The sequence below is a fragment of the Cicer arietinum genome, chromosome 3 (assembly GCF_000331145.2).
Source record: "Cicer arietinum cultivar CDC Frontier isolate Library 1 chromosome 3, Cicar.CDCFrontier_v2.0, whole genome shotgun sequence".
Lineage (NCBI taxonomy): Eukaryota > Viridiplantae > Streptophyta > Magnoliopsida > Fabales > Fabaceae > Cicer > Cicer arietinum.
In genome coordinates, this window is record NC_021162.2 from 76,002,216 (window position 1) to 76,026,245 (window position 24,030).

The following is a 24,030-nucleotide window of genomic DNA, read 5'->3' on the forward strand; positions in this document are numbered from 1 at the left end:
AGTTCAGTTAAAAAACAGTTTGGTTCAGTTCTGCAATTTGATTCAATTTTTTTTTTTGAACACCTCTACCAACTAAAGCCACATTCACACCTTAAAGGACCATTTAGTTGGGATTAAAGGGAGACTCTCTCTCCATCCTGGAATAATGCATAGTTCTCTCTCCATCATTGGATCACGGTCTCGTGCGCCTTCCCCAAAAATTATCGTCGAATAAAGGTATTACACTTAATTTTCATTGTGTCGTTGTTGTGAGTGTTTTATGTAAAAGCTTTTTTAAGTGATATAGGTTTTCCAATTCTCAAAGATAAATATATAATTTAGGTGTTTGTTGGAATGCTCAATCAGAATTAGTTTATTTTGGATAAAATTAGTGGACAAACTCATCTAATGTTATAACTAGTGTATGCAACCCCTTCACATTTCTTTTGTTTTTCAATCAAATGTTCAAAATCAACATTACTGAGACTACTTATAATTTAAATATGTTTGCAACAGAAGTCAATTTAATCCATAACTAAATAGATTAAAAAAATACCATTGATTTTCTTCTCTTTGTTGTCATTAACGGTTGACTAACATAATTAAAGTGACAATTAGACTTTGAATATCAATTTAGTTAATACTAATTTAGTTCTTAATTACTATATATTTATCGATTTTCTTGTTTTATTAGCTTTAATCTTATATTTTTTTCATCTAAATGGAAGAAAACTATTGGGACAATTTTCTTTTAAGTTGGTTATATAGTTTCTTCAAAATATCCTTCGAATGAATTTGCTTGTGACATTAAAAAAAAAAAAACAAAAAAACTTTTCTTAGCACCTTGTGCTATTGTAACAAGGTTCTTCCCCTTCAAATAATGCACACTACACTCACCACTACCGATATTTCAATAATTGAAACAAAAGTTTATTAACTTGACTCCACATTCCAAACTCATTACAACATACTTGCATTTATTAATCACACCTACAAATTAAACATAGTTAGGAAAATCTCAAACAAATCCCTTATTTTGCTAGCATATCCATTTTCTCAACAGCAAACCTATCTCAAAGCATTACTACTCCATACCTATTTGATTTCTTAACAAAATTCAATACTTGACTTGTAAACACACGTGTTGGCACATAGTCACTACTAGCAGCTGATGTTGAAGCAGGAACACCAACATAAACCTTACTCACCCTAATAGGGGTAACCCACTTATTCTATGATTTTTGGAACTTGCTTATGTCACTAAAATCAAATTGATAAGGCCCATTATTGTAAAATTAACCCAAACATAATCAAATACCCCAGTTGATAATGCCCCTTTTAAATGTTCATCAGGAAAAGGACATTGTGGTGCTGTTGTCAAGTACACATTTTTCACCCATCTTTGTTGAGAAATTTCTTAGCAATTTCCCCATAAAAAACTTTCACCATCACCAACTTCACTGTCAAAATCTACACCATCCAAAACAACATCACCAAATGGTCTTGATTTTGATGATTTCCCTCATAAGAAATTGTTCTATATGTAATCAGCCACATCTCTAGCATCTACTTTGGATGATAAAGAGTAACCATTGACACCACCACCAATTGAAATCATAATTTTGATACCTTTTTTTATGACAATTTTTGATGTCGGTGCCAATACTTTTGCAACCATTGTTTGATGTTGGGTCACAATGATCAGGTAGATTGAGTCGAGGTGTACGAGCATTACCAAATCTTGATAAAAATGCTAATAGTTTTTTATAGTCTTGTGTTACATGTTTCGGTTAATGAACCTTCATCCTCGTTTTGACCCCAGTAAACTACAATGTCTCCACCACATGTACTAGAAATTAAGGTAAGAAAAAACGACATAAGGAGAATTGAAAGGCTACTTGTTTCATTGCTCATTGTAAATATTTTAGATTTTAGTTGGCGTGATACTAATCACCCAGTTAGGAACAATTTATAGAACTATGGGATAATGTTCTAGTTGATATTTAATTGGTTAATTGTTCTGAGGTCCCAATTGTAAAAAAAAAAACATTTTAAACTTTCTGAACTACTTAAATAAGTCTCTAAATTAAAAAAAAATATGCAATGAAGTTTTGAAACTTTTTTTAATTAGGTCACTCTTTTAATTTAACGTTAGTCGATGTTAATGAGTAGCATTAAATGTCATCTATTTCATTTTCACATCATTATTATGTAACTTAAAAATTCTACTATTAAAAAATAAACTAAATTCTTAAATGTTATTTTAAATATTATAATAATAAAAAATAAGTAATGTTGGATTCAATTTATTGACGTGACCACAAAATGATAGATAGAGTAAAAATAATATATTTGGTGAATTTTTTAATCTTCAACAATCAATTAATTAATGAATTAAGTCTTCATGGAACCCAGACTACAAAATTCTTTTTTATTTCTCTTTGAATTTAATCATTCTAAAAAAAATTTGATGATAGAGAGACAAGTGAAATGTAGTTCTTTTTTATTTCTCATCGGATTTAACCATTCTAAAAAATTTGATGATAGAGAGACAAGTGAAACGAATTGATGTGGTAAATGACAATGAAAATCAAACCCTAATCTATAATAAGTTCATTAAATAAAATAAAATAAAATTAAAGACGAAAATCGGAATAAGAACAAGAGAACAAATCTTAGAGTTTGAATTTCATCGGAAATTAAGTAATTTATTAATTGTTGAACCATGAAAAATCATCATGTGTATTATTTCTATTCTAACAGTAAATTAATCTAATTGAATTACCTAATTAAAAAATAATATTAGTTCAAATATCTGGTGATAACTTTTTTAAAATTAAAGATTTATTTTCAAATAGTTAATGGATTTGCCAAATAATAAAACAATAAATAATTTAGTATAGTTTATTTTGTAAAAATATTTTATATGTTTATTTCTTAAAATGTGTGTTATTTTACTTATGATGTATTAAAATGATGGTTAATAAAAATATATTTTCAAAATTTTAACCTATGATGTATTGAAATGATAGTTAATAATTTTTGTTGTTGATATTTTGACTATTTCTAAAAATATATATAATTATTTATTTCAAAAGTATTTTAGCTTTTTATTAAAAGTATAATTAATATAAATATTGAAAAAATAGAAAATATTTTCAAATAGTAAATTTGTCTCTTAATAATATTTGTAACATAGAGAGCGTGTAGTTGAGCAATCCATGTCATATAAACTGATTACTAATGTAAAGGCATCAAATCTTGTTTGAGATCCAAAAAAGAGTCAAGCTAATTTTATTTTTATTAACTTAGTACAACGTGAACGCCAAACACATTATGAGTCAGACAAGTGTTGCGGCGTGAGGGAGAGCAACCCATTTTTGTTTATATATATGTTATATATATGCCCAAAAAATGTGTTAAAAGAATTCTGAAGACCGAATAAGACCAAAAAATGGGTAGGAATGGACTAGCGCCTTGGCGGACTCGAATAATTGTTTTCTTATTTATTTTTAAACTCGAATAGAATAATAGTTATTTTTTTAATGAATTTTTGTTTAATATCCGCATATATTTGTAATAATGTAGAACTTTATATAATCTTTTAATAACACAAAAATTATTAATACATACAAATATTAATATTAACACGTAAACATAATTTATCACAGTTTTATCATAAAAATATTGATATATTATCACATAAATATAATACATTAATACATAATTTTCGTTTATCTTTTAAGAACATAGTAATAGTTTATAAGATAATAAAAAAGTAGGTAGATTTTTATATTTAAAAACAATTTTTTTAATATTTTTATTAATTTACTAATAAGCACGAATACAATTATATCAGCATTTGTATTTATTAATTAATAATTAATTTGTAGTTGAAATATTTGTTTATTTGATTAGTGGATATGGATAGCCTAATTGTCATGACCCGATCATTATTTTATTTGTTAATATTGTATATACTTAATTTTAACCTTCCATTGAAATTACTAGATATATTAACGATAAAAATTAACGAATATCATTTAGTTTTATTTTTCTAACGGTGTTTTTTTATTTAGATTAAATATCATACATGATCCTTTAATTTAAATTTAATTAAAATTTTAATTATTTATTATTTATTTATCTTTTTATATTTTAATCCCAATATTAGTACTCCCTGTTTTGAGCTTAACTTTAGAAAAGTTGAATCTTGATGAGATTTTGGATATTCCCATCATGAAGGAAACAATAGTATGAAGCTTTCTTATTTTATTAGCTAGTGTGATCTTGTGGCGAGATTAAAAAATAAAAAATAAAAGAAAGTAAAAATATACATTTTTTGACATAACATAGTAAAAGAAAATAAAGATCGATATTATATTATTATGATGATTATTATAAAGTTATAACTATTGGTACAGTAAGTTATTATATCTGTGCAATAGCTGTGTAGTGTGGTTTTGTTTGTTGCATTTCGGTTGAATTGTTTTTTCCGTTGAGTTTGTTAACTAGCAATATAAGACGGGTTTTCCACTAATTACCTCACCATAACCCCAGTTTAGTTTATTTACAGCTAATAGTTACATTAACACCCTAACTGTTATAACTTACAAAATCAAATAAAAATCCAAAACCAGTAAATATATATACCTGTGTAGGTCCCACACTTGTGTTTAACCCACCCTTTCCTTTTTCTCTTTTCCTTCCGCCGGAATCACAACCGTTGATCTTTCTTGATTAATCATGTCCGTTAATCTCGCCGGAAATTGAAGAAAGAACAAAATATGGTACAGTAAGGTTCCATAGAGAAAGAAAGAGAGACATCAATGGCGTCTCCGGCGAAGACGCAGCTAGTATTAGAGATCAACTTGATCTCAGCACAAGGCTTGAAACCACCGTCATCTCCACGGCGAAGGTTTCAAACCTACGCTCTCACGTGGATCGACTCTTCAACGAAGCTCCGAACACAAGTCGATAAAATCGGTGGTCAGAATCCTACATGGAACGACAAATTCCTCTTCCGTGTCACGCCGGAGTTTCTCGCAAGTGAAACCTCCGGCGTCTGCGTCGCGATCTACGCCGTCGGCACTTTCCGTGATCACATAGTCGGCACAGTGAGATTCCTCACAAGCAACATCCTCTCCTCCGACGGCGGTAACAGAACTCCCTGCTTCAGCGCATGTCAAATACGGCGTGAGTCGGGAAGATTCCACGGCGTGATGAACATCGGAGCCATGGTAATAGACGGATCCGGTTTTCCGGCATTGGAAAAAATATCGGCGATAGGCTACCGTGACCTAATGGGAGAGAAGTTAAAACACCGGCGTAGAAAGTTGTTGGAACCGAAATTGAAGGAAGCGGTTATTGCAGGAGAAGAAGGTTCGAGCGAATCTTGCGATAATTGTTATGCGGAATCAGTGGATGAAACGGAGTCAACATCAACGACATCGTCTTCTTCGTCACCAAAAACGACGGCGTTAAAGGAATGGAACGGAGTGAGAGAAATGGCGGGAAATAAAGGGTTAGCGGGTTCAGGATTCTTGTGCTGTTTGGTTGCACAGAGAAGTGTTCATTCTCTCACTCCTTCCAATACCAACACCAGCAGGTAGTAGTCTATAGTTTCATCATCACAGTATGATGGACGGTGGAGATTCTCCTATCAATTTCAGTGTTAAAAAGGCAACAATTGTTATCACTCATTCTTCTATTCATGTTGTTGACCTTTCTTTTCCCATCCTCTGGGACTACTATATAATCAGTCCCTTCTTCTCTTTGTTGTTGTACACTAGACTACACTCTGTTTTTCTTTAACTTTTTACTTCTTGCTTTTTAATCCAATCATGAACAAAAAACATACATAAAGTTTAGAAGGATCATTTTCTATTACTATAGTGACGTTTTTTTTAATCCGGAGGAAGCTACGCTTTTTTTAATACGATAAAACATTAAATAATGTGTCATAATCATTAAGGGTCACAGAATCATATATAAAACAAAAGCATAAATTTTTATGCAACTCTTAAAATGCTAAATATAAGCCATATAAATATAAATAGTTAAAATATAAACAAAAATGATATTTTAAAAAGTTGATGTTAAAAAATAATCACGTATCTTTGTTATATGAGTGGATCTAATATGAAAATTTTATATTTTCCTTGGATCAACATGGCACAACATCACATTCTAATGATCGTCCAAAACCTATAATTCAGAAATATAAAGATGTTCTTCTTCTAGCGATTATGGTGTCTAGTCATCCACTGGTATAGAAATTACATAAGAATGAGTGATATTATACCGGTTTTACTAAAAATAGGTGTAAAACAATTTACTAATTAATTAAAAAAAATTGTATACAGTGTGTAACTTTTGATACCAGTTATTTCCAATAACCGGTGCAATAAACCTTCACTTGTTAAGTAAAGAATACTTTTTTTTTTTTTAATTAAAGATATAACACTTGTTTTTGTAGAAAAAAAGTGTGAAATGCGCTAACATATGACACTTGTTATTCAGAAATGCAAGTGTTTAAGGATTAATTATTTTTTTGAAAAAACTTAAACTCTTTTCTTTAATATATGACATATAATTTTAATAACACGTGGAAACGAGCTAAAATCCTATTGAGATATGAAGAGGTGTTAGTGTCTTTTTTGCTTCTCCTTTTTCTCCTCTCATCATGTCTCATCTTCCTTTGTAGCTGCCTCTCGTTGTTGCTTTTGCACAACATTCATACAAGACTTTCTCCCCTATCTTTGCTTTTGCATCTTGCGTTAACAAATTATGACTGAACATTCTCTTTATGTGTCCAAGTTTCAGCTTATCAATCTCAAATGAAAAAGAGTGTACTTAAATATTAGTGTTGTTATTTTGATTTATCTATTGTATATAGTGGACCAAAGTTGTGACATATGATGGTTTAAGAATGAAAAAGAGAGAAAAAACTTACCATAACATCTTCAATCTTAAAATGAGAGGATTAGAATGTACCATAAACTATTCAAGTCAGAAGTGTTTAATGAATGTGCCTTTGCATTAGAGAAATTGAGTTTAATACAATGGATCATTTTTTATTCATGTACAGAGTGTTTAATACGTGTGTGCTTACGTTAGAAAAAATGTCTGGAGTACAATGAAATGCTTAATGCATATGGGCTTACGGGATTAGAATGTACCATAAACTATTCAAGTTAGAAGTGTTTAATGAATGTGCCTTTGCATCAAAGAAAATGAGTTTAATACAATGGATCATTGTTTATTCATCTATGGAGCGTTTGATGCGTGTGCGCTTACGTCAGATAAAATGTGTGGAGTACAATGAATTGAGAATTATTTACGACAAAAGTTGTCGTTTTATGGTATCTTGTCGTTTTGTGCTATTAATATGAATAATAAATTATTTGCAAATTCATCTTTTATTTTTATTTTTTATTTTAAGACTTTAAATTTATATTATATTAATATATTCTACTAATTTGAACGAATATATATTGTTTTTTTAGTAAAAAATTTAGGGTAAGGGGTAGTTGTGGTTTTTTATTTATTTGTTTTAATGGGATTATTTAAAGAAAAATTCTTTCAATTAATTCAGAATCTAAATAATAATTATTTTTCCTTTTAATATTTATGTTTATATTAAAGTTGCAGTTGCATCTATCCGGACAAAATAGAGAGTGCACAAGGGTTGAGTATTAAGAGGAAAATCAAGCAATTGTTGAGTCTTATATGAGATATTCGAATTACCCACATATATCGAGAAGCAAATTGTTGTGCTGATATTCTTGTTCAACTAGGGTGTATTTCAAATCAAGGGATCGTCCTCTTGTTGTAGCTCAGGTTCTAGCCGATGATTTTAGGAGTGTATCTTTTCGCTGCTTAATTTATTAGTATTTATTTTCTTTTTTTTAGGTTCGACTCCGATGTTATCCAAAAAAAATTAAAATTATAGTTTACTGTTGGCTATGATCTCCTATCTTTATCGATAATTATTATGGCTTTGTTTTCCTCCAACAATTACATTTTTTTTTATAGTCTAGAGTTTTCTTACGCATTTTTTAGGGTTTTAAGATGTTCGCCGACAAAAAAGTGTCTTCTTCGTTTATTGATTTAATTTAACATTACCACCTCAAATATTATCGTATATCAATTTTTGATGGATATCACCTCTCCATTGTAAAATATATATAATATAGCTATGGGATGATCACATACAATAAAGATGATTTGATTGTAAATAAACATTGAATATCATTAAATTAATCGTATAATATTGTAGGTAAGTCTTGTCCTTTCTTATTTTACTATTAATTATACAAATCTATATAATGAGGAATTCAGATATTCTAACGTCAATATACTTTTACAATTAGGCAAAAGTGTATTTTTACACCATAAAATGAAAGCACACACTTGCACAACATTTTTTGTTCTCATATTTATAAATATTTGTGGAATTGCAGGAAAACTCAAACGTGGAGAACATTGATCCATATAAATAGATTAATGACATGTTGGCTTCATTATCTTACGCATTCCCTCCATTCTCAATGTCGCAAGTCATCAATAAAAGGAATACATAAAGATTCAACATGTCTTATCATCACTCAAGGTATGAAATCTATAAATTTTAATTCTTACAGAAAATAAATTTGTTTTTATTATAAATAAAAGTACTATTAAAAACGAAATGAGATATGCATCCTCACGTTGATCTCTTCTAGCATTATTGACGAATCAAATCGGATGAGAAAAAAACTTATTAAATATGAGCATGCAACAATACATTTGAGATTTATAATTTGCAATCTTCACCGTCTTCCCATGTTATTATGATATCGGTGTTTCTAAAATTTATTTAAGCTTTCTATTAGTATTTCATTTCATAAAGTTTGTTGTATGTTTTTTTGCATTACATTGAATTTACGTAGGTTGAATTAATGACTATTGTGTTGTGTAGTTCAACTTATTAACAATTTTTATCTTAAAATATGAAATCATTCTAAGGATTTTTCCTTTTAGTAATAAAATAGGTGGTGTACTTCTTTTCCATATCATATGATTTTATGAAACATTATAGAAAAGTAAGAATGTTTATGACTTTGCATTCCTTAAATTGACACTTCTTGTTAGATTAGGAATTCACTACACTTGTTTTTATAAATATTAGTATGTTATGTTAGTAGTCAAAGTTTGAATTTTGATATTTTATCTCAAGTTTCTTCAAATGTCTCACCTCAACCACTTAAACTACGTTTTGAAGACGAATACACGTACATTTATTTTTATTTCTTAAAAGAAAATGAATTCTTTTGTTTGTATTTTATTAATAATTACATTGGTAATTTAATTTTTAATGGAAGGTTTTTCTATTTTGTTTTTATCTAGTTTATGTTCTCTTTTAATGTATTATATATCTTGTCCTGTGGTGCTTCACATTATTGAATTGAACATAGAACAATGTATCTTCAAGCAATAAAATTACTAAGCTATTTTATATTTATTGTTATAATGCTTTAATAATCAACTGTGTTTTTCTTTTCTCCTATTGTAGTCTAATTGTAGAGACTGAGAAGTTTGATTCATTTTCAATACATGATGAAGAAGCAACTACAATTGATGTGAATGCAAAGTTGCCTGAAGATTTATTGGCACTAATCCTATCATATCTCCCAATTCCATGCATTTTTAGAGCAGGTTGTGTCTGCACAAGTTGGCATAGAATTGTAAACTCAAAGAGGTTTTTATGGAACCTTTCAGATCAACCTCTACCAAAGAAGCCTTGGTACTTTATGTTCAAAAGCTCTAATGACTCAACTGGTTATGCTTTTGATCCTGATTTTAAGAAATGGTATGACATTTCACTTCCTTCAATCAACACTTCTACTTGGTCCATTGCTTCATCATATGGCATGATTTGTTTCATGGACAATAACAGAAGCAATGTATTTGTCTGCAATCCTATTACCAAAAGCTACAAGAAGCTTGTGAAGCCTACAGGTTTGGAACATTTTGATTATACTGCATTATCAATCTCAGTAAACAAAGAATCTCATAGTTATATTGTGGCAATTGTGAAATCCAAGCATGTTGATGAGGACTATTCACAGTATGATACATCAGTATATTTATATGATTCAGAAAAGGTAACTTGGGTGATGGCCTTAACTGATGTTTTGATAGGGTGGAGAGTTGGTGAAGTGAGTGTAATATGTGATGGTGTGTTATACTTTTTAGTTTATTCAACTAGGATTGGTGCTGTTGAAAATCGACATTCCCTCGTTGCATATGATATGTCGAATGATTCTTCGCAATGTAGTTTAACAACTGGATTAATTTCGATACCTTATTCTTTAACTTGCGGTCGGTTGATGAATTTGAAGGAGAAACTTGTTATGGTGGGAGGAATTAGTAAACAAGGCTATCCTGAGATTGTAAAAGAAATTGTTATTTTGGTTCTAAATGGTGATGAGTGGGAAGAGATTGCGCGAATGCCTCGAAAATACTTGGAAAGTTTTAGAGAATTTGATGATGTTTTTGCTTGCAGTGGTGCAGATGATTTGATTTATATTCAAAGTTATGGAGATCCAAAGCTTCTTATGTATGACATGAACCTTAGACAATGGAAATGGTCACAGAAGTACCCTGTCACAAAAAGGTTGCATCTGCAAACGTTTACTGGTTTTTGCTTTGAACCAAGACTTGAAGTTGATCCATAGTTCTTCATAAAATCAAATCATGTTGTTGAGACTTTTGTTTAAGGTTTCTGTTTATTTTAGTTAAGTTTTAATATCATACAAAATGAACTTGATGATAAATTTGCATATCCATAGATACAACTAGAACATTATTAGTAGCATTTGAATATGCCAAACTGCAATTTTATTTTTACCTTATCATATTCTCTCTGTTCTTGCCCTTTTGTGCTAATATGAATCGTTACCTTTGTTTATCTTAAGGCTCTTTGATGATTATGTTGTATGGAACTTTTATATTGTAACCTTAATTTTCAATAATTCTTACACATGTATTTTTGACTTATTAATATGTTAGGAATAATATTTAACAACTCTATTCGCTTCATGATAAATATGAATAAAAAGATGTATAAAAATAATGAAAATAACATTTTTTTTATTGATATTATGATTTTTTCTATAAGTCTAGAAATAAAAATTAAAAATACCCATACAGAAAAGAAAAAAAACAAAAGACATATTGAAGTATGTGAAAGGAAGTCTTAGTTCTATGTTTTTCCAATAATCACTCAATTATAATGATTATTGGTCATGCTTTTGGTCTTCTTCTAATTTTTACCATGAAAGTGATACTAATAAATAATTTTTAGGCAACATTGTTTTTCTTTCAAAAACAAAGGTATGTTAACAAATATTTGTTAAGAATATAAAAGTAAAAATTTTGAAATTCGAAACCATGATATATTAATGTAATGAGAGATATGATGGACAATAAATTTATTTGTAGGCTTAGAAAAACTAATATGTTATATCATTTTAGTATACTCATTAGACAGTTAATTTGTACTGAAAACTTAGACAATAAATATAATATTTCATTATCATTTTCTATTAATCATAATTCTTAATTCTTTCAAATAACACTTGGATTCTATCTTAGGTACATAATTCTTTGTACGTCTCATTGTATATAAATATGTTATAAATTGTATTATATTATTTATTATTATGTTAAAATATCCAAGATGAAGGTCACTTGTGGTCACTGCAATTTGTGGTATCCCATAACATAATTGAATAATCCGCATGCTTAATTTTAACGCCCTTTGAATATTTATTTAGTAAGATAGTTAGTCATAATTACATGCTTAAGATATTTTTCAACAAACTCAATGCCCCTTGATCTCATAGTTATAGCATCTATAGGCAGAGCTTAGGTTACCCTAGCACGAAACAAATCAAAATGTCGACAAATTCAAATCTTGACCTCTGAACTTTAGGCTTTTTTATTTTACCCTCTTATTCTATTCTTTCCACCCCAAAAATACCAATGGCCTATGGTTTGGCTTTCAAAGCCAATATGATGATTTATGAAGCCCGAACACTTTCATCCAATAGTTGCGTTTTGATGTTGGATCTATATGGAATTTTCTTTTATATACTTGGTTTTTTTAAAGGCACTCCTATTTGTCTCGAAAAAACACACCAAATAATTTGAACCATTAGAATCTACGTGACCATTCATGGTGGTCAAAAATCAGTATTGTATCAATCAATTTAATCGGTTAGCCTTTCATGCACATTAAGACTTCAATCAGATAATTTTTTTTTTTTGAACATTATTAATTGCTATTTAAAAAAATTATTACGAATTTTGTGTTTTCAATGTGATAAAATATTATATTAATTGATTATCTATTAAATATCTAACCAAAGTTACAATTATCACTATATTTTTTTACTCATAATTATTACTATAAAACAATGAGTTCAAAGACATTATAATTACCAATATAAAAATATTATTTCAACTTCAAAATGCTAACCCATGCACAAGCATATATATCTTTTCAGTGATTTTATTCTTCTATTAAATTAGCATTTCGTAGTCCCTAATATTTTTTGAGAGCTGAAAAAATAAGAAGTGTTTTTGTGAAATAACTAAGGCTTTTTATGGTGGATGCTATTAATAATGGATTACATGATGCAAATGGGATGGAAGGCTTTTTATATGTTCCTGGTGATGTGTTTATTGCATCATATCACAACAAATCACCCTATTATTTGAATTTCTTATAATTAAAATAATCTATTTTGAACATCTTAATTTTGTTTGAACTATATTTCTCGGGTTGTTATTTTCAATGTACTTTACTATAATTATTTGATTAATGTTTCGGTGGAACTATGACAGTTGTACTTTTGTTGAATTATTTGGTTTATATCTTTTTAATGAAAATTGTGGATTTTTTTACGCATGAAACTTGTGGTTAAATTTTAGTTACACTTTGTATTAACTTTGATATTGTCTTATAACTATGATCATGACCATGATAGAAAAAAAATAATTTAATTATAAAATAATTTAATTATAAAAAATAACTAATAAGGAAAATGAGATTTTTTTTAGAGGAGGCAAGACAAAAAGGAGAACAAATTTAAGGTGTTTGGAATAGGGGTGGTGGAAGTGGACCCCACAAAGAGTACATTGACGTGGCTGTTTGAGAAGAAAGCTGAGTTTATAACTTACACAACTCACTCAAGTTTACTTAACATTGAGCTTTCTGAAAGACAAAATACACTTTAATGTTCAACAACAATCTTAGTGTTAAAAAAGGAAGAAGATTTAATATATTATATTGAAGTTTGAGAATAGGAAAATGGAAAGAAGAGAAAAGTTGAAACTTGGGGTTGTTGTGGGGAAGATAAGAGGAAGATCTTCAACCCCACCACCTACTTGGAGACTTGAATTTCCATCTTCTCAACAGAATGCTAAAATCAAAAACACTTTTCAACATGAATTCCTCAACTTTTCCACTTCAACACTCTCTGCAAGAAACCTCTGTGCCAAACTATGGGAAATTCATAGTCATTGCCCCTCTCACCAGGTGCTTTTCTTCTCCTCATATTTTCTTTCTTCCTGTTGTTAGCAATTAGCATCATGCAGTTTATCTTCTCTTTGTTGTGTCATTCACATCTTACTTCTCATTTAGGGTATCCAGTCAGAGTATACATTTTTTTACAAATGTTATTTTTTCTAAATAATTGTTGATGTTCACAAATGAAATAAGTTTGGGTAGGTTACAATATGATAAGGACCTAAGTATCACCTTATGAAGAAAGATGATAGAGTATCCAATGTCCTTATAATTGTGTTCATAAAGAAAGTCACTCTCAGTTGGTGAGTTAAGAGAGACCGAATAAGTTTTAAGTAGGAGATCTAGAGTTCCAACCATGGAAATTAACATAACCACATTCAAAAAAGAAAAATAAGGAAGTAGTTCAGTGTTTCTGTGGAACTGCATTCAGAAAACTCTGAATTATTGATAACAAATAAGATTTTCAAACACTAATTCCTAAAGTCATGATATTGTTTGAAACATTTTGGATACTAATGTTTGATGACATTTTTATATATTTCAATTGCTGATCCATATTTTGTTCCTTGATACAGCCAGCATCTGCTTGGGGATTGAGAAGACGTGTACAAGCATCACTTGACAGAAATGGTTCTGCTCTACCGTCTGTTTCCCCTGCTAGTCGCCGTAGCTTAATGGAAGTAAGTAAATATATTGATAGATTCCGTTTGAATTTTGAACCTCTCTTTAGTTTTCAAAGATATATTGATTACTACCTTCTTTTTATGGTTTCTAAGCTATCTATTGAGACATTAAATTTGATTTGAGGAAAATATGCACCTTAGTTGTTAAATCATGATGGATTTATCGTCGATGATCCTTCTAGGACATTTTTAACAAAATCTTCAAAACAATGTGTAAACTAGATAGTTTTTAGAATGATACTTTTTACCCTTTTATCCGATATTATAAGATGAATGTGTTATTTGGTTAAAACAGGTTAGACCAGATAATAATGTAAACCATATAAGTTCTTTAGACTCCAACAAGGGTAAGATTGGAATTGGAGAGTCAAGCTGCATCCCAAAATCATCCAGAGAGTTAGTCAAGGTTCTCAATCGTATCTGGTGTCTCGAAGAACAGCATGCGTCAAATATAGCAATAGCAAAAGCAATGAAAATGGAGCTAGATCTTTCTCATGCACAGATAAAAGAGTTACTGCAAGAAAAGAAAAAGAATAAGCTAGAAATGGATAACATAATGAAGCATATAACAGAAGATAAACTTGTTCGGAAGAACAAAGAACATGATGATATGATCAAAGGTGTAGTTCAATCAGTCAAGGAAGAGATTGAAGATGAAAGAAGGTTAAGAAAGCATTCAGAAAGCCTGCATCAGAAGCTAACTAGGGAACTTTCTGAAGTGAAGACTTTGTTCCGTGGTACTTTGAATGATCTTGAAAGAGAGCGAAAAGAAAGGATCCTCTTGGAGAATTTCTTTGATGATTTTGCCAAAGGAGTAAGAGGTTATGAACATGAAGAGACACATTCAATTGTCGACAAGTTGCGCGTTGATATTGAAACATTTCTTCGTACAAAACGATCTATTGACTCGAAAAAATATAGTACCTCATCCACTAAGGAGCTCAAGGAAATTTACCCTTGCCTAAATTCATTGGATTCCTTTCAACTAAAGGAGACAATAAATTCACCTCACAATGCGGCTGAACAAGATTCCATCGGTTCCGACATTTTCGAACAGAAAAGGACTAATGAAAAAGGACCAAACAAACTCAACTACAGACTGCACAACAGTAATGCCAGAGAGATTTACAAAGAAAAGAAAAGAAACAAGAATTCAGTGAGTAAACAAGTTCTTTCTAAGGAAACTCCGAAAGAGTACCGCCATATGCACAAAAACGTGGTAAAGAACATGTCATGTGAAATTGGAGGGTCCAACACAACTCTATTAAATGCTCCTATGGTATCAAATGTCTTTGAGACAATACAAGGTCCACAAGAAAGTGATAGAACCAGGACCAAGAGAATTAATTCAGTTCACAATCACAAGGTTGACAACATAGTTGGAAACAGTTCTATGTCATCAGAAGGTGATAAGGTTTATCCTGAGAGTTTTTGCAGGGAAAATTCTTGTGTCTGTTCTACAGTTACAGTTAATGCTAGTCCTGTAAAACAGTGGAAAACTACATTGATTATACCAGATTTTAACAAATCTCAGTCTCACTACAAATTGTCTAAGGGAGTAAAAAGATAGTACATTTATGGCAAAACTTGTTGAAGCAAGGTTAGAGGGACATAATTCTAGATCTTTTTTATGAACCAAACAAGTTTTTTATGAGAACATTGGAATATGAATAGTTGCAAATGTGTCTACACTATGAGGGACTACATATATCAGTATCAATCTATAATTAACATTTTTGTAGATGAGAATCTTATTGTAATTTTGCATGGTTAGATGGATGAAGATCAGAGTTATGTTGATTACTTGTTAAGGAAAATTGATCTGAAATGTCCTTCTACAAAGTAACACAACCAATAAGTGATTTTAGACTCACACACACCTACATATATACATATATATACATGTATGAGTCTGTTAAGATGTTACTAATTATCAAACATTATGATCACAAAATAAGACCAATCAAGTTACATATTCTTTACCAAATACAAATCTATATATAATCCAATTTTTGCAATTCAAGATGACTGAAGAATGCAGAAGTGTACTTGAATAAAAATGTTAGTTCAATAACTATGCAACACATTTTTTTAATATAAAATATACATAGATGGAGTTCATTAAATGATTTATACTGAGTAATACTTTTTATTTTTAATATATTTTATAATAAAATTGTTAACCCTTTTGTTCAATAACTACTGAAAATAAAATATTTTTAAAGTATTTTACATTCAAAAAAATTGAATTGAGAAATTTTATATGAATTTTATGAAAGTTTAAGTTCTGTAAATTTAACAGAAAACTAGTATTTTTTTTATATGCTTTAGTAATGATGAGAAAAAAAGGTTAAATTAAAGGGTATTGGTTTGAGTAGGAAAATATAACTAACAATATATTATTTATTTATCCCAGTTTTTGTTTTTTGAATAGGATTTTTTTTCTGAGTAGGATTTATTTAACCCAGTTATTCAATTAAAAAATATTTTAAAACTGAAAAAATAAGTAAAGAGAAGTGATGATAAATTAGCAAAAAATAGTAATTCTGTCAACAAATATTCCCACTAGACTATTATTGGCTTAGAGTATTTGACAATTAATTAATATTTTGTAAAGTACAATAACTATTTGTTACACTTCACTAGTTACATAATAAGTGTCATATTTACAAATAAAAAGAGCTTAAAAATATAAGTGTCAATGTATCCTTTCAGTGTAGCATTATTTATTTTATCCCAATTGTTTGTTTAAAAAAATTCATTGTATTATATGGTCTAATTAATAGTATGTGTATTACTATCAATTTACTATTCATCACATTATATTTATGATAAAGATCAACACACCAATTATTATAAAGATTAATTTGATAAAAATATTTTTATATTTCTTTTATTTGAAGTTTTTTTTTTAATTTGTGTGAAATAATAATCATGCGTAAAATATAATATCTACCGATTTTGTAAGTCTTATTCTACTCAAATCAATGTTAGAAGTCATACAAATTGTAATTTGTAATTGATTGTCAATGTATAAAGTTGTACACCGACATCAAAATTAATTTCACTTTACCAGTAATATATATATATATAAATTTAAATTTTCTTTGACCATTTAGAAATCTTGTGAAAGATATTTCCAGTAGTTAACATTACATGACAATTAGTTTTAAGTCATTTTTTACTGAAATGCATATTCATGGTTAATATCTTACTTTTTTTTTTAAGTATAAGATTTTAAACCTTGTATAAAAAAGTAATATTTAAACATAAGTATATTCAGAGCTTATAAATATTAACTTTTATTAGGTTTAATAATATTTTTTTTTATCTCTCTATTTTTACCGATTCATTGAATTTATCTTTTTATTTTAAAAATCGACAGTTTTGATATCTTCTTCAAATTTTTGAACTTAAAAGTGATGATTTGACGTATTTTAAATGACATTTTATACAATTTTATGATATAGAATTATCTTGATACATTAATTATTCATATGTAATTAATTAAATTACAAAAATTAAATTTTTTGAATTTAAAACTTAAGTTTTTATAGAGTTTTATTGCGTTTTCATAAGTGTTAATCATTTTATATTATTATATCATATGTCACATTATTTAAATGATGTCAAATCGTCATTTTTAAATTAAAAAATTTAATAGAGTGACCAAAACGGTCGATTTTTAAAATAATAGAACCGATTTCATGTATTGATAAAAAGAAATGAATAAACTACAATTAAATATTTTTATTAATATCTTAAATACTTATTGGTCATTAAATTAAAGTTTTTCCATTACCATTTAAAAATATTTTTTTAATGTATCTTATATATAATATAGATATACTTTTTAGTTAATAATCACTAATACAGTTATATGAATTATTTTTGTCAATTTTATTAAAATGAAATGATACATATGTATCTATTTTTTTAAGTAATTTTTTCACTTGTAGTATACTCAGATTTTATATGATTAATTTTCCGACAATATCATAGATACCTTTATATAACCTTAATTGATAAATTCTCGTTTTATTTCTAATTTTTCTTACAATAAAATATATAAATATGTATAATTTTTATTGTAAATATTTAATAATATATAACGATATCTTATTTTGTTTATATACTTCTTATTTTTTCTTTTTTTGAAGAAATTTTAAATTATGTTGGTTCACTTGGCTTCCTGTCCATTTTTGGCTACTAAAGAAATCATATTTATGTTATTCTGTGTTAGAATTAATTTTACTTTTAAATATCCTTTTAGCCACAAAGTTTATTCTTTTTGACAGGAACCACAAGTTATCAAAAGTAATCAAACTTCTTTAAGAACAAAAATATTCAATCAATTTATTTTCTTCAAACTCAATTTTAACCAAAAAGTCAACTTTACAAAATTAAACTCATTCAACCCAAAATACATACTAACTCAAATTTGCATTACAAAATCTCAAAGTAAAGAAACATCTTTAATCATTGACAGAAGTTGCTTAATACAATATACTTGATCGAGTATATTGTATTAAGTTACCCACAACTGATTAAAATCATTCATGTAAATTTCACTGACATTTTATTTTAGAGATTTGACATAGTTAGTAGAGCACATGTAGTTTATTTTAAATGATTATAAATAATTTACCATCGATTTTCCAAATATGGTATTGACATCACCTTAAATTTTACAAAGATATTATCATACTTCACATAATATTTTGGTTGATGATGCAAATGTTAGGTGGCAGTAAAAGAATTATTAATTGTTGTATCAAATATTAAGAATTTAATGAATATTTTAAGTTAAATATTAATTTAACTAATAAATTTTTAAAATATGTAAAAATATCATATGATTAACTTGACATCTAATTATGTTGGCACCACACAAGTCAATCTCTTATATTGATTAGATATTGAATATTTGATTGTTTTATTAAAAATATCAACAACAAAAAATTCCTATTTACCTTATTTTATGCTATTTATAATAACTTTTTTTAACTATTTCTTAAGGATATTTGTTATTTTTTCCATTTTTATTCATTTGAATCTAGACACATATCTACATATTTGTTATACAAAATATCTTGTTAACATATTTTCTTTTTGGCTTGTTCAAAACAAAATTGAGTGAAGAATTAGAAATCTACTTTTTTTCTAATGCATTTGTAATGTTTTAGTATTTAACTTTACAAAGATACTGTATATTTGTATATATTGTTGATATGGTTTATACTAAATGAGAATAACAAATATTTTCAGTTGTTTTTTGTCTAAAGTATGTTTTAGCACCTTGATTAATTAGTATTTGATAAATATTTCAAATCAGATACTAACTAAAATAAATAAACAAATATGTTATTTAGACACATATATCTTATTTAACATCCATGAATACCTTTGTATCCACAAATATATTAAAACAAATATGTTTATACTATTGAATATATAATTATATATTGTTCTTTTAATTTTAAACTATACTATTAAATTTTTAATTTTTAATCTATTTTACAATTTATTAATTTGATCTCTTGATTCTATATTAAAATAAATATTTGTATTTTCACATTATCAACACTAAAACTTACTCCAATAAAACAAACAAAACATCAGTTCCAAGTTGCATGGATCTAAATCTAGTTATATTAAAAAGAGTAGATTAAATTCTACATCCTTTTAAGAACAAAAAAACTTCAAACAATATATTTTCTTCAAACTCAATTTTAACCGAAAAGTCAACTTTACAAAATTAAAGTCATTCAACCCAATATCCATACTAACAGAACCTTGCATTGCAAAATCTCCAAGTACAAGAACATCTTTAATCATCGACCAGAAGTTGCTTAATACAATATACTTGATCTGCCTCCAGCTACTTACAACTCTTTCACGTTTTTTCCTAATATAGTATATTACAATTTACAACAACATAGGCTTCACGTGAAATGAGAAACCAAGCTACAAAAAATACAAGATACCGACTAGAATACAAAGTTTACACTTGTACATCAGGTTGGTTTCTAATCGTAAGCTCAGCTCTAAGGTGGAGTACGCCGTTGATGAAGTACAAGCTGTCGTCGGCCATGAACGACATCCACGGAGTTGCGAACAAGTTTCTGTACCCAACAGCTTTTCCACCGGTGAACGTGTAGTTTCCCTTGTATTTGCTGACAAAGTCTTCGGTCGGCTTCGACCTCACAGCAAATTCGTAGTCGACGGCAAAGCTGGCAGAGCCTTTCTCCTGCATCCCTAGGAACAGGCCGAAGCAATGGAAGGAGCTCTGCTGGTCCATGTTGCAATGCGCCGACAAGAAGAAACCTTGTCCACCTAAGTGGAAGGCCTGGGAGTATACCCGACCGGATGGATACAGACTTCCGCACTCCTCCCGCTTCAAGTCTAAGTATACAATGCACTGCTGGCGTGGAAGTTCGAATTCCACAACCTTAACAGGGCGGTACTTGTAAGCCCGCTCGACGAACAGATGGCGGGACGAAGCAGATTCTGCAGCTAGTATGCGTTGCCGGTGTGGTGCCTCAGCCTTGAAGAACAAGGCTTCGGATACTAGCTTGGATGCAACTTCTGGATCCAAGTCGTTGCATGCCAGGACCTTCTTCAGCTTTCTGCAGGTCATGTATGGAAAGCGGATGAAGCTAGTGAGCTTCGTACCCAGGATTTCTCTCCTCTCGTTGAGTTTTGGGTACTGGGCTCGAGCCCACTTCAGCACAAAGTCGTACACTGCATCCTCAGATGCAACCTGTAAATCATCGCTGGACAAGATCGCCTCTAATCCAGCCAGCGGCAAGCCCAAGGCCTCGTCCTGGTACCTGGCCATTAGTGACACGTATTAGAATTTAAAAGGCAAAACTACATTTGAGATTTGAAGAAAAAGAAAGGCTGAGAGGAGAAACAGATTGAAAGTCTAAAATATACAGCATAATTTTTTTGTATATTTGTAATAATTAGTTTTTCTCAAGGCATATGATCAAAATAAAAATAAAAAACTGTTTAAAAGAAGTTTGTAACATATCATATAAACTAATTTAAACAAAGGGGAATAAAAAAAAAAAGAAACCTACTTGGTGATGTCCTTGTACCGACCAGCAAGATACTGCTTCGCTGCATCAATCAGTGGCTGGACAGCATCAGCCATTATGACACTGGAAGGAAGGTCCAGGTAGAGCAATGCGGAGTCAGGTGTCATGGGTATATTCCGCAACACCCTGCTGCAGTATCTCATGCACGACGAGACCTCGAACTTGTCTGCGGCCATCAACACGTCCAGTATAGCATCCGGTGAAGTTGCATTCACCGTATTGCTATACATGAAGTTCAGAAGCTCCACGAGTGATGCTTCCTCTGTAACGTGCAAAGGAAATCAGCAATTGTTAGGAAACTATTGAAGTAAATAAATCTGATGAAGCAAATAGTCTAGAAAGCTTTTATATATGTTCATACCAGAAGTCGTGATTCGCAGAGTGACATGCCTCTGATCTGATTCCTTCATGCCATTGGAGAATAGCTGCAAAATATACACAACTAAGCTAACTTAAAGTATTCAAAATTTTACCATAAGGAAGAGAAACTACCTTGTAGAAAAACGGACTTTTGGCAGCTAGGATGGGAGAGCTGATATGCAGTGTTCTTACTTTCACAACTGCAGAACAGTCCATGTTGAAAGTCGCATTACTTCTATCTGCAGCCTCATCCCCTATATTAATAATAATAACAAATCATTCGGCGGAACTAACAACTTCACACTTATGGAAATGATATGTTTTCTTCTTTTCTTGCAAGCAAAAGGATATTGTTTTACAGAAAAGCTGAAAAAGAAAGATCTGTTTTGCGATGTGCTTCATTATATAATTTAAAAAAAATTAAAAAAAGTCCATCTTAGGACCTATTGGGTCATACACAACTTGACTTTGCAGTCCAGATTGTCGCAACAGCAATAGAATCACTGTACAGGCCATTGACAATTTTTTTCACAGATTGTGCAATTTTAGTGGTTCTTTAAAAAAAACATTTAATTAAGAGACTAAGTTAGAGATTTTTAAGTGATTCAAGTACCTGAAGGGGATTCTTCGAGCATTGCATCAGCTTCATCATCCCGGTTCTCAGAGGGTCCACAGTCATCCACATCTGGTTGGTGGCCATTTATGATCCGTTCGTCGGGCAATACAGCAAGATCTGTCGCAACAAGCAAGATATAGCATATGTTATATATGGCATATAAAAATGTGCACACCACAATACAATCTAATAGCATAGAAGCATGTTTTTGTTGCTTTGATTACTATCAAAATGATGCAAACAGAATCGTATTAAACTAGAATCACATCACAATTATCCAAAATTGAAACATATTGGAAAAAGTCTCCTGCTCTTGACTCGACGGATGTATTTCTTAAAATCAATAAATAGATCACACATAACAAAAGGGATAACCCAGTACTACAAAACTCCCGCCATAGCAGGATTCAGGAAAGGATTGGACCCACTGCGAGTACATTGTAGACAGCCCTGCATTTGTAACATTTACAATGGGCTGATTCCACAACTTGAACTCGCGACCTTCTAATCATACAGCAAAAACTGCGATTGTTGAGCCATGTCGGGATCAAATAACACATGACTATTGCTCAATTTACTATCAGATTTGAGAGCGCCGCTGAGTTCCTTGGCAACCAAAGTAAAAAAAGTGTTTTAACTTTAAAGAGAAAGAGGTTGATTTTGCAAGGATGCCCTAGTCCTCTTAAATTGCGGTAACTAGATGACGTCAACCATTTATAGGTGGCAGATTTATACAATAAATGTACAGAATCTGCTGTGAACAACCAATTAATATTTGACAACTAATCTCCGGTTCGGGAATGCATCACAAACAACAAATAAAAATTTGACAACTAATCAGCATACAGTTAAGTCCGGTATGGTATCCGTTGAAAATCAATTTGGTAATGTATTACAAACAACAAATCAATATTTGACAGCTGATCAACATACCATTTTGACTACTAATCTATATACCCTTAAGTTCGGTACGGCATCCGTTGAAAAATAGGCACCTGAGTGATCAAGAACAATCTAACACCTTTGAAAGACATATCTAAGTTTGATTGTATTGCATGTAACATAGAAAAATTTCCTTTTCAGTTTGTGAAGAACCCTGATATGGTCCATTTGATCCGAGTTTAACATTTGAAAACATTTGACTTTCCCCCCTCCATTTTCTAGAAATACTATGAAATAAACAAAGTATGACCAGTTGAATCACAATAACTTTTCATTGATAACATAATATGCTAACCCTAGAAGATGAAATAAATATAAACAAGTAAACAACACGAAAACGCCATAAATAAAAAACAAAAAAAAACGAAACAAGGTTAAAAGTGGTAAAAGATTGTAAACCATTTTCTTTTTGAATGTCCTCCCTTCTTCTCTTGCGATGAGACCAATCTGAAATTGTATCTGTATGTGTTTCAATTGGATCCTCCATGACCTCAATCCGAAGGATTCTATCTGAAAAGTTAGAATCGTTAAAAGCAAAACCAAAATCATCATCATAAACGCCATCTCCAGAGGTTTCAGGCTCCATCACAACTAAAGTCTCAAACAGATCGGTGTTGTTCAAGTTTTTCGTCTTTGACATCGAATAGACGCAAACAAACAAAATGAAACCTCTGCGAAAATGCAAATGCAAGAGAGAAAAGAAGAACAAGAGAATGTGTTTGATGAAAAACACCGAAACACTGTGTGAAATGAAGCGGAAAAGAACCT

General features: G+C 30.0%; 4 protein-coding genes across 4 annotated transcripts; 3 read left to right on the forward strand and 1 right to left on the reverse strand.

Moving 5' to 3' along the window:
- Positions 1 to 4,435: 4,435 nt before the first annotated feature.
- LOC101496947 (uncharacterized) lies at positions 4,436 to 5,793 on the forward strand. The gene has a single exon (XM_004494719.4). It carries the CDS (start codon positions 4,809 to 4,811, stop codon positions 5,589 to 5,591), a length of 783 nt encoding a protein of 260 aa, XP_004494776.1. The 5' UTR covers positions 4,436 to 4,808; the 3' UTR covers positions 5,592 to 5,793.
- Positions 5,794 to 8,459: 2,666 nt separating this feature from the next.
- Positions 8,460 to 10,892, forward strand: LOC101497277 (F-box/kelch-repeat protein At3g61590). Its single transcript, XM_004494720.4, has 2 exons — positions 8,460 to 8,593; positions 9,536 to 10,892. The coding sequence occupies exons 1-2, from the start codon at positions 8,574 to 8,576 to the stop codon at positions 10,698 to 10,700; spliced, it is 1,185 nt and encodes a 394-aa protein (XP_004494777.1). The 5' UTR covers positions 8,460 to 8,573; the 3' UTR covers positions 10,701 to 10,892.
- Positions 10,893 to 13,203: 2,311 nt separating this feature from the next.
- On the forward strand, positions 13,204 to 16,044 carry LOC101497601 (uncharacterized). Its single transcript, XM_012714077.3, has 3 exons — positions 13,204 to 13,567; positions 14,134 to 14,238; positions 14,537 to 16,044. Exons 1-3 carry the CDS (start codon positions 13,340 to 13,342, stop codon positions 15,809 to 15,811), a joined length of 1,608 nt encoding a protein of 535 aa, XP_012569531.1. The 5' UTR covers positions 13,204 to 13,339; the 3' UTR covers positions 15,812 to 16,044.
- A 3,976-nt stretch (positions 16,045 to 20,020) lies between these two features.
- LOC101497932 (BTB/POZ domain-containing protein POB1-like) lies at positions 20,021 to 24,030 on the reverse strand. The gene is made up of 6 exons (XM_004494721.4): positions 23,662 to 24,030; positions 22,318 to 22,437; positions 21,837 to 21,958; positions 21,706 to 21,769; positions 21,327 to 21,606; positions 20,021 to 21,074 (listed from the first exon to the last, which is right to left on the reverse strand). Exons 1-6 carry the CDS (start codon positions 23,900 to 23,902, stop codon positions 20,246 to 20,248), a joined length of 1,656 nt encoding a protein of 551 aa, XP_004494778.1. The 5' UTR covers positions 23,903 to 24,030; the 3' UTR covers positions 20,021 to 20,245.

What these genes read in the sequence shown, in the direction of transcription:
- LOC101496947 (XM_004494719.4), top strand. Translation starts at nt 4,809, where the DNA reads ATGGCGTCTCCGGCGAAGACGCAGCTAGTATTAGAGATCAACTTGATC.
- LOC101497277 (XM_004494720.4), top strand. Translation starts at nt 8,574, where the DNA reads ATGTCTTATCATCACTCAAG. An exon ending in ATGTCTTATCATCACTCAAG is followed by an intron (nt 8,594 to 9,535) that starts GTATGAAATCTA and finishes CTCCTATTGTAG; the next exon opens with TCTAATTGTAGAGACTGAGA.
- LOC101497601 (XM_012714077.3), top strand. Translation starts at nt 13,340, where the DNA reads ATGGAAAGAAGAGAAAAGTTGAAACTTGGGGTTGTTGTGGGGAAGATA. An exon ending in GTCATTGCCCCTCTCACCAG is followed by an intron (nt 13,568 to 14,133) that starts GTGCTTTTCTTC and finishes TCCTTGATACAG; the next exon opens with CCAGCATCTGCTTGGGGATT. An exon ending in GTCGCCGTAGCTTAATGGAA is followed by an intron (nt 14,239 to 14,536) that starts GTAAGTAAATAT and finishes TGGTTAAAACAG; the next exon opens with GTTAGACCAGATAATAATGT.
- LOC101497932 (XM_004494721.4), bottom strand. Translation starts at nt 23,902, where the DNA reads ATGTCAAAGACGAAAAACTTGAACAACACCGATCTGTTTGAGACTTTA. An exon ending in AAAGTCCGTTTTTCTACAAG is followed by an intron (nt 21,770 to 21,836) that starts GTAGTTTCTCTT and finishes TATATTTTGCAG; the next exon opens with CTATTCTCCAATGGCATGAA. An exon ending in TCTGCGAATCACGACTTCTG is followed by an intron (nt 21,607 to 21,705) that starts GTATGAACATAT and finishes TGCACGTTACAG; the next exon opens with AGGAAGCATCACTCGTGGAG.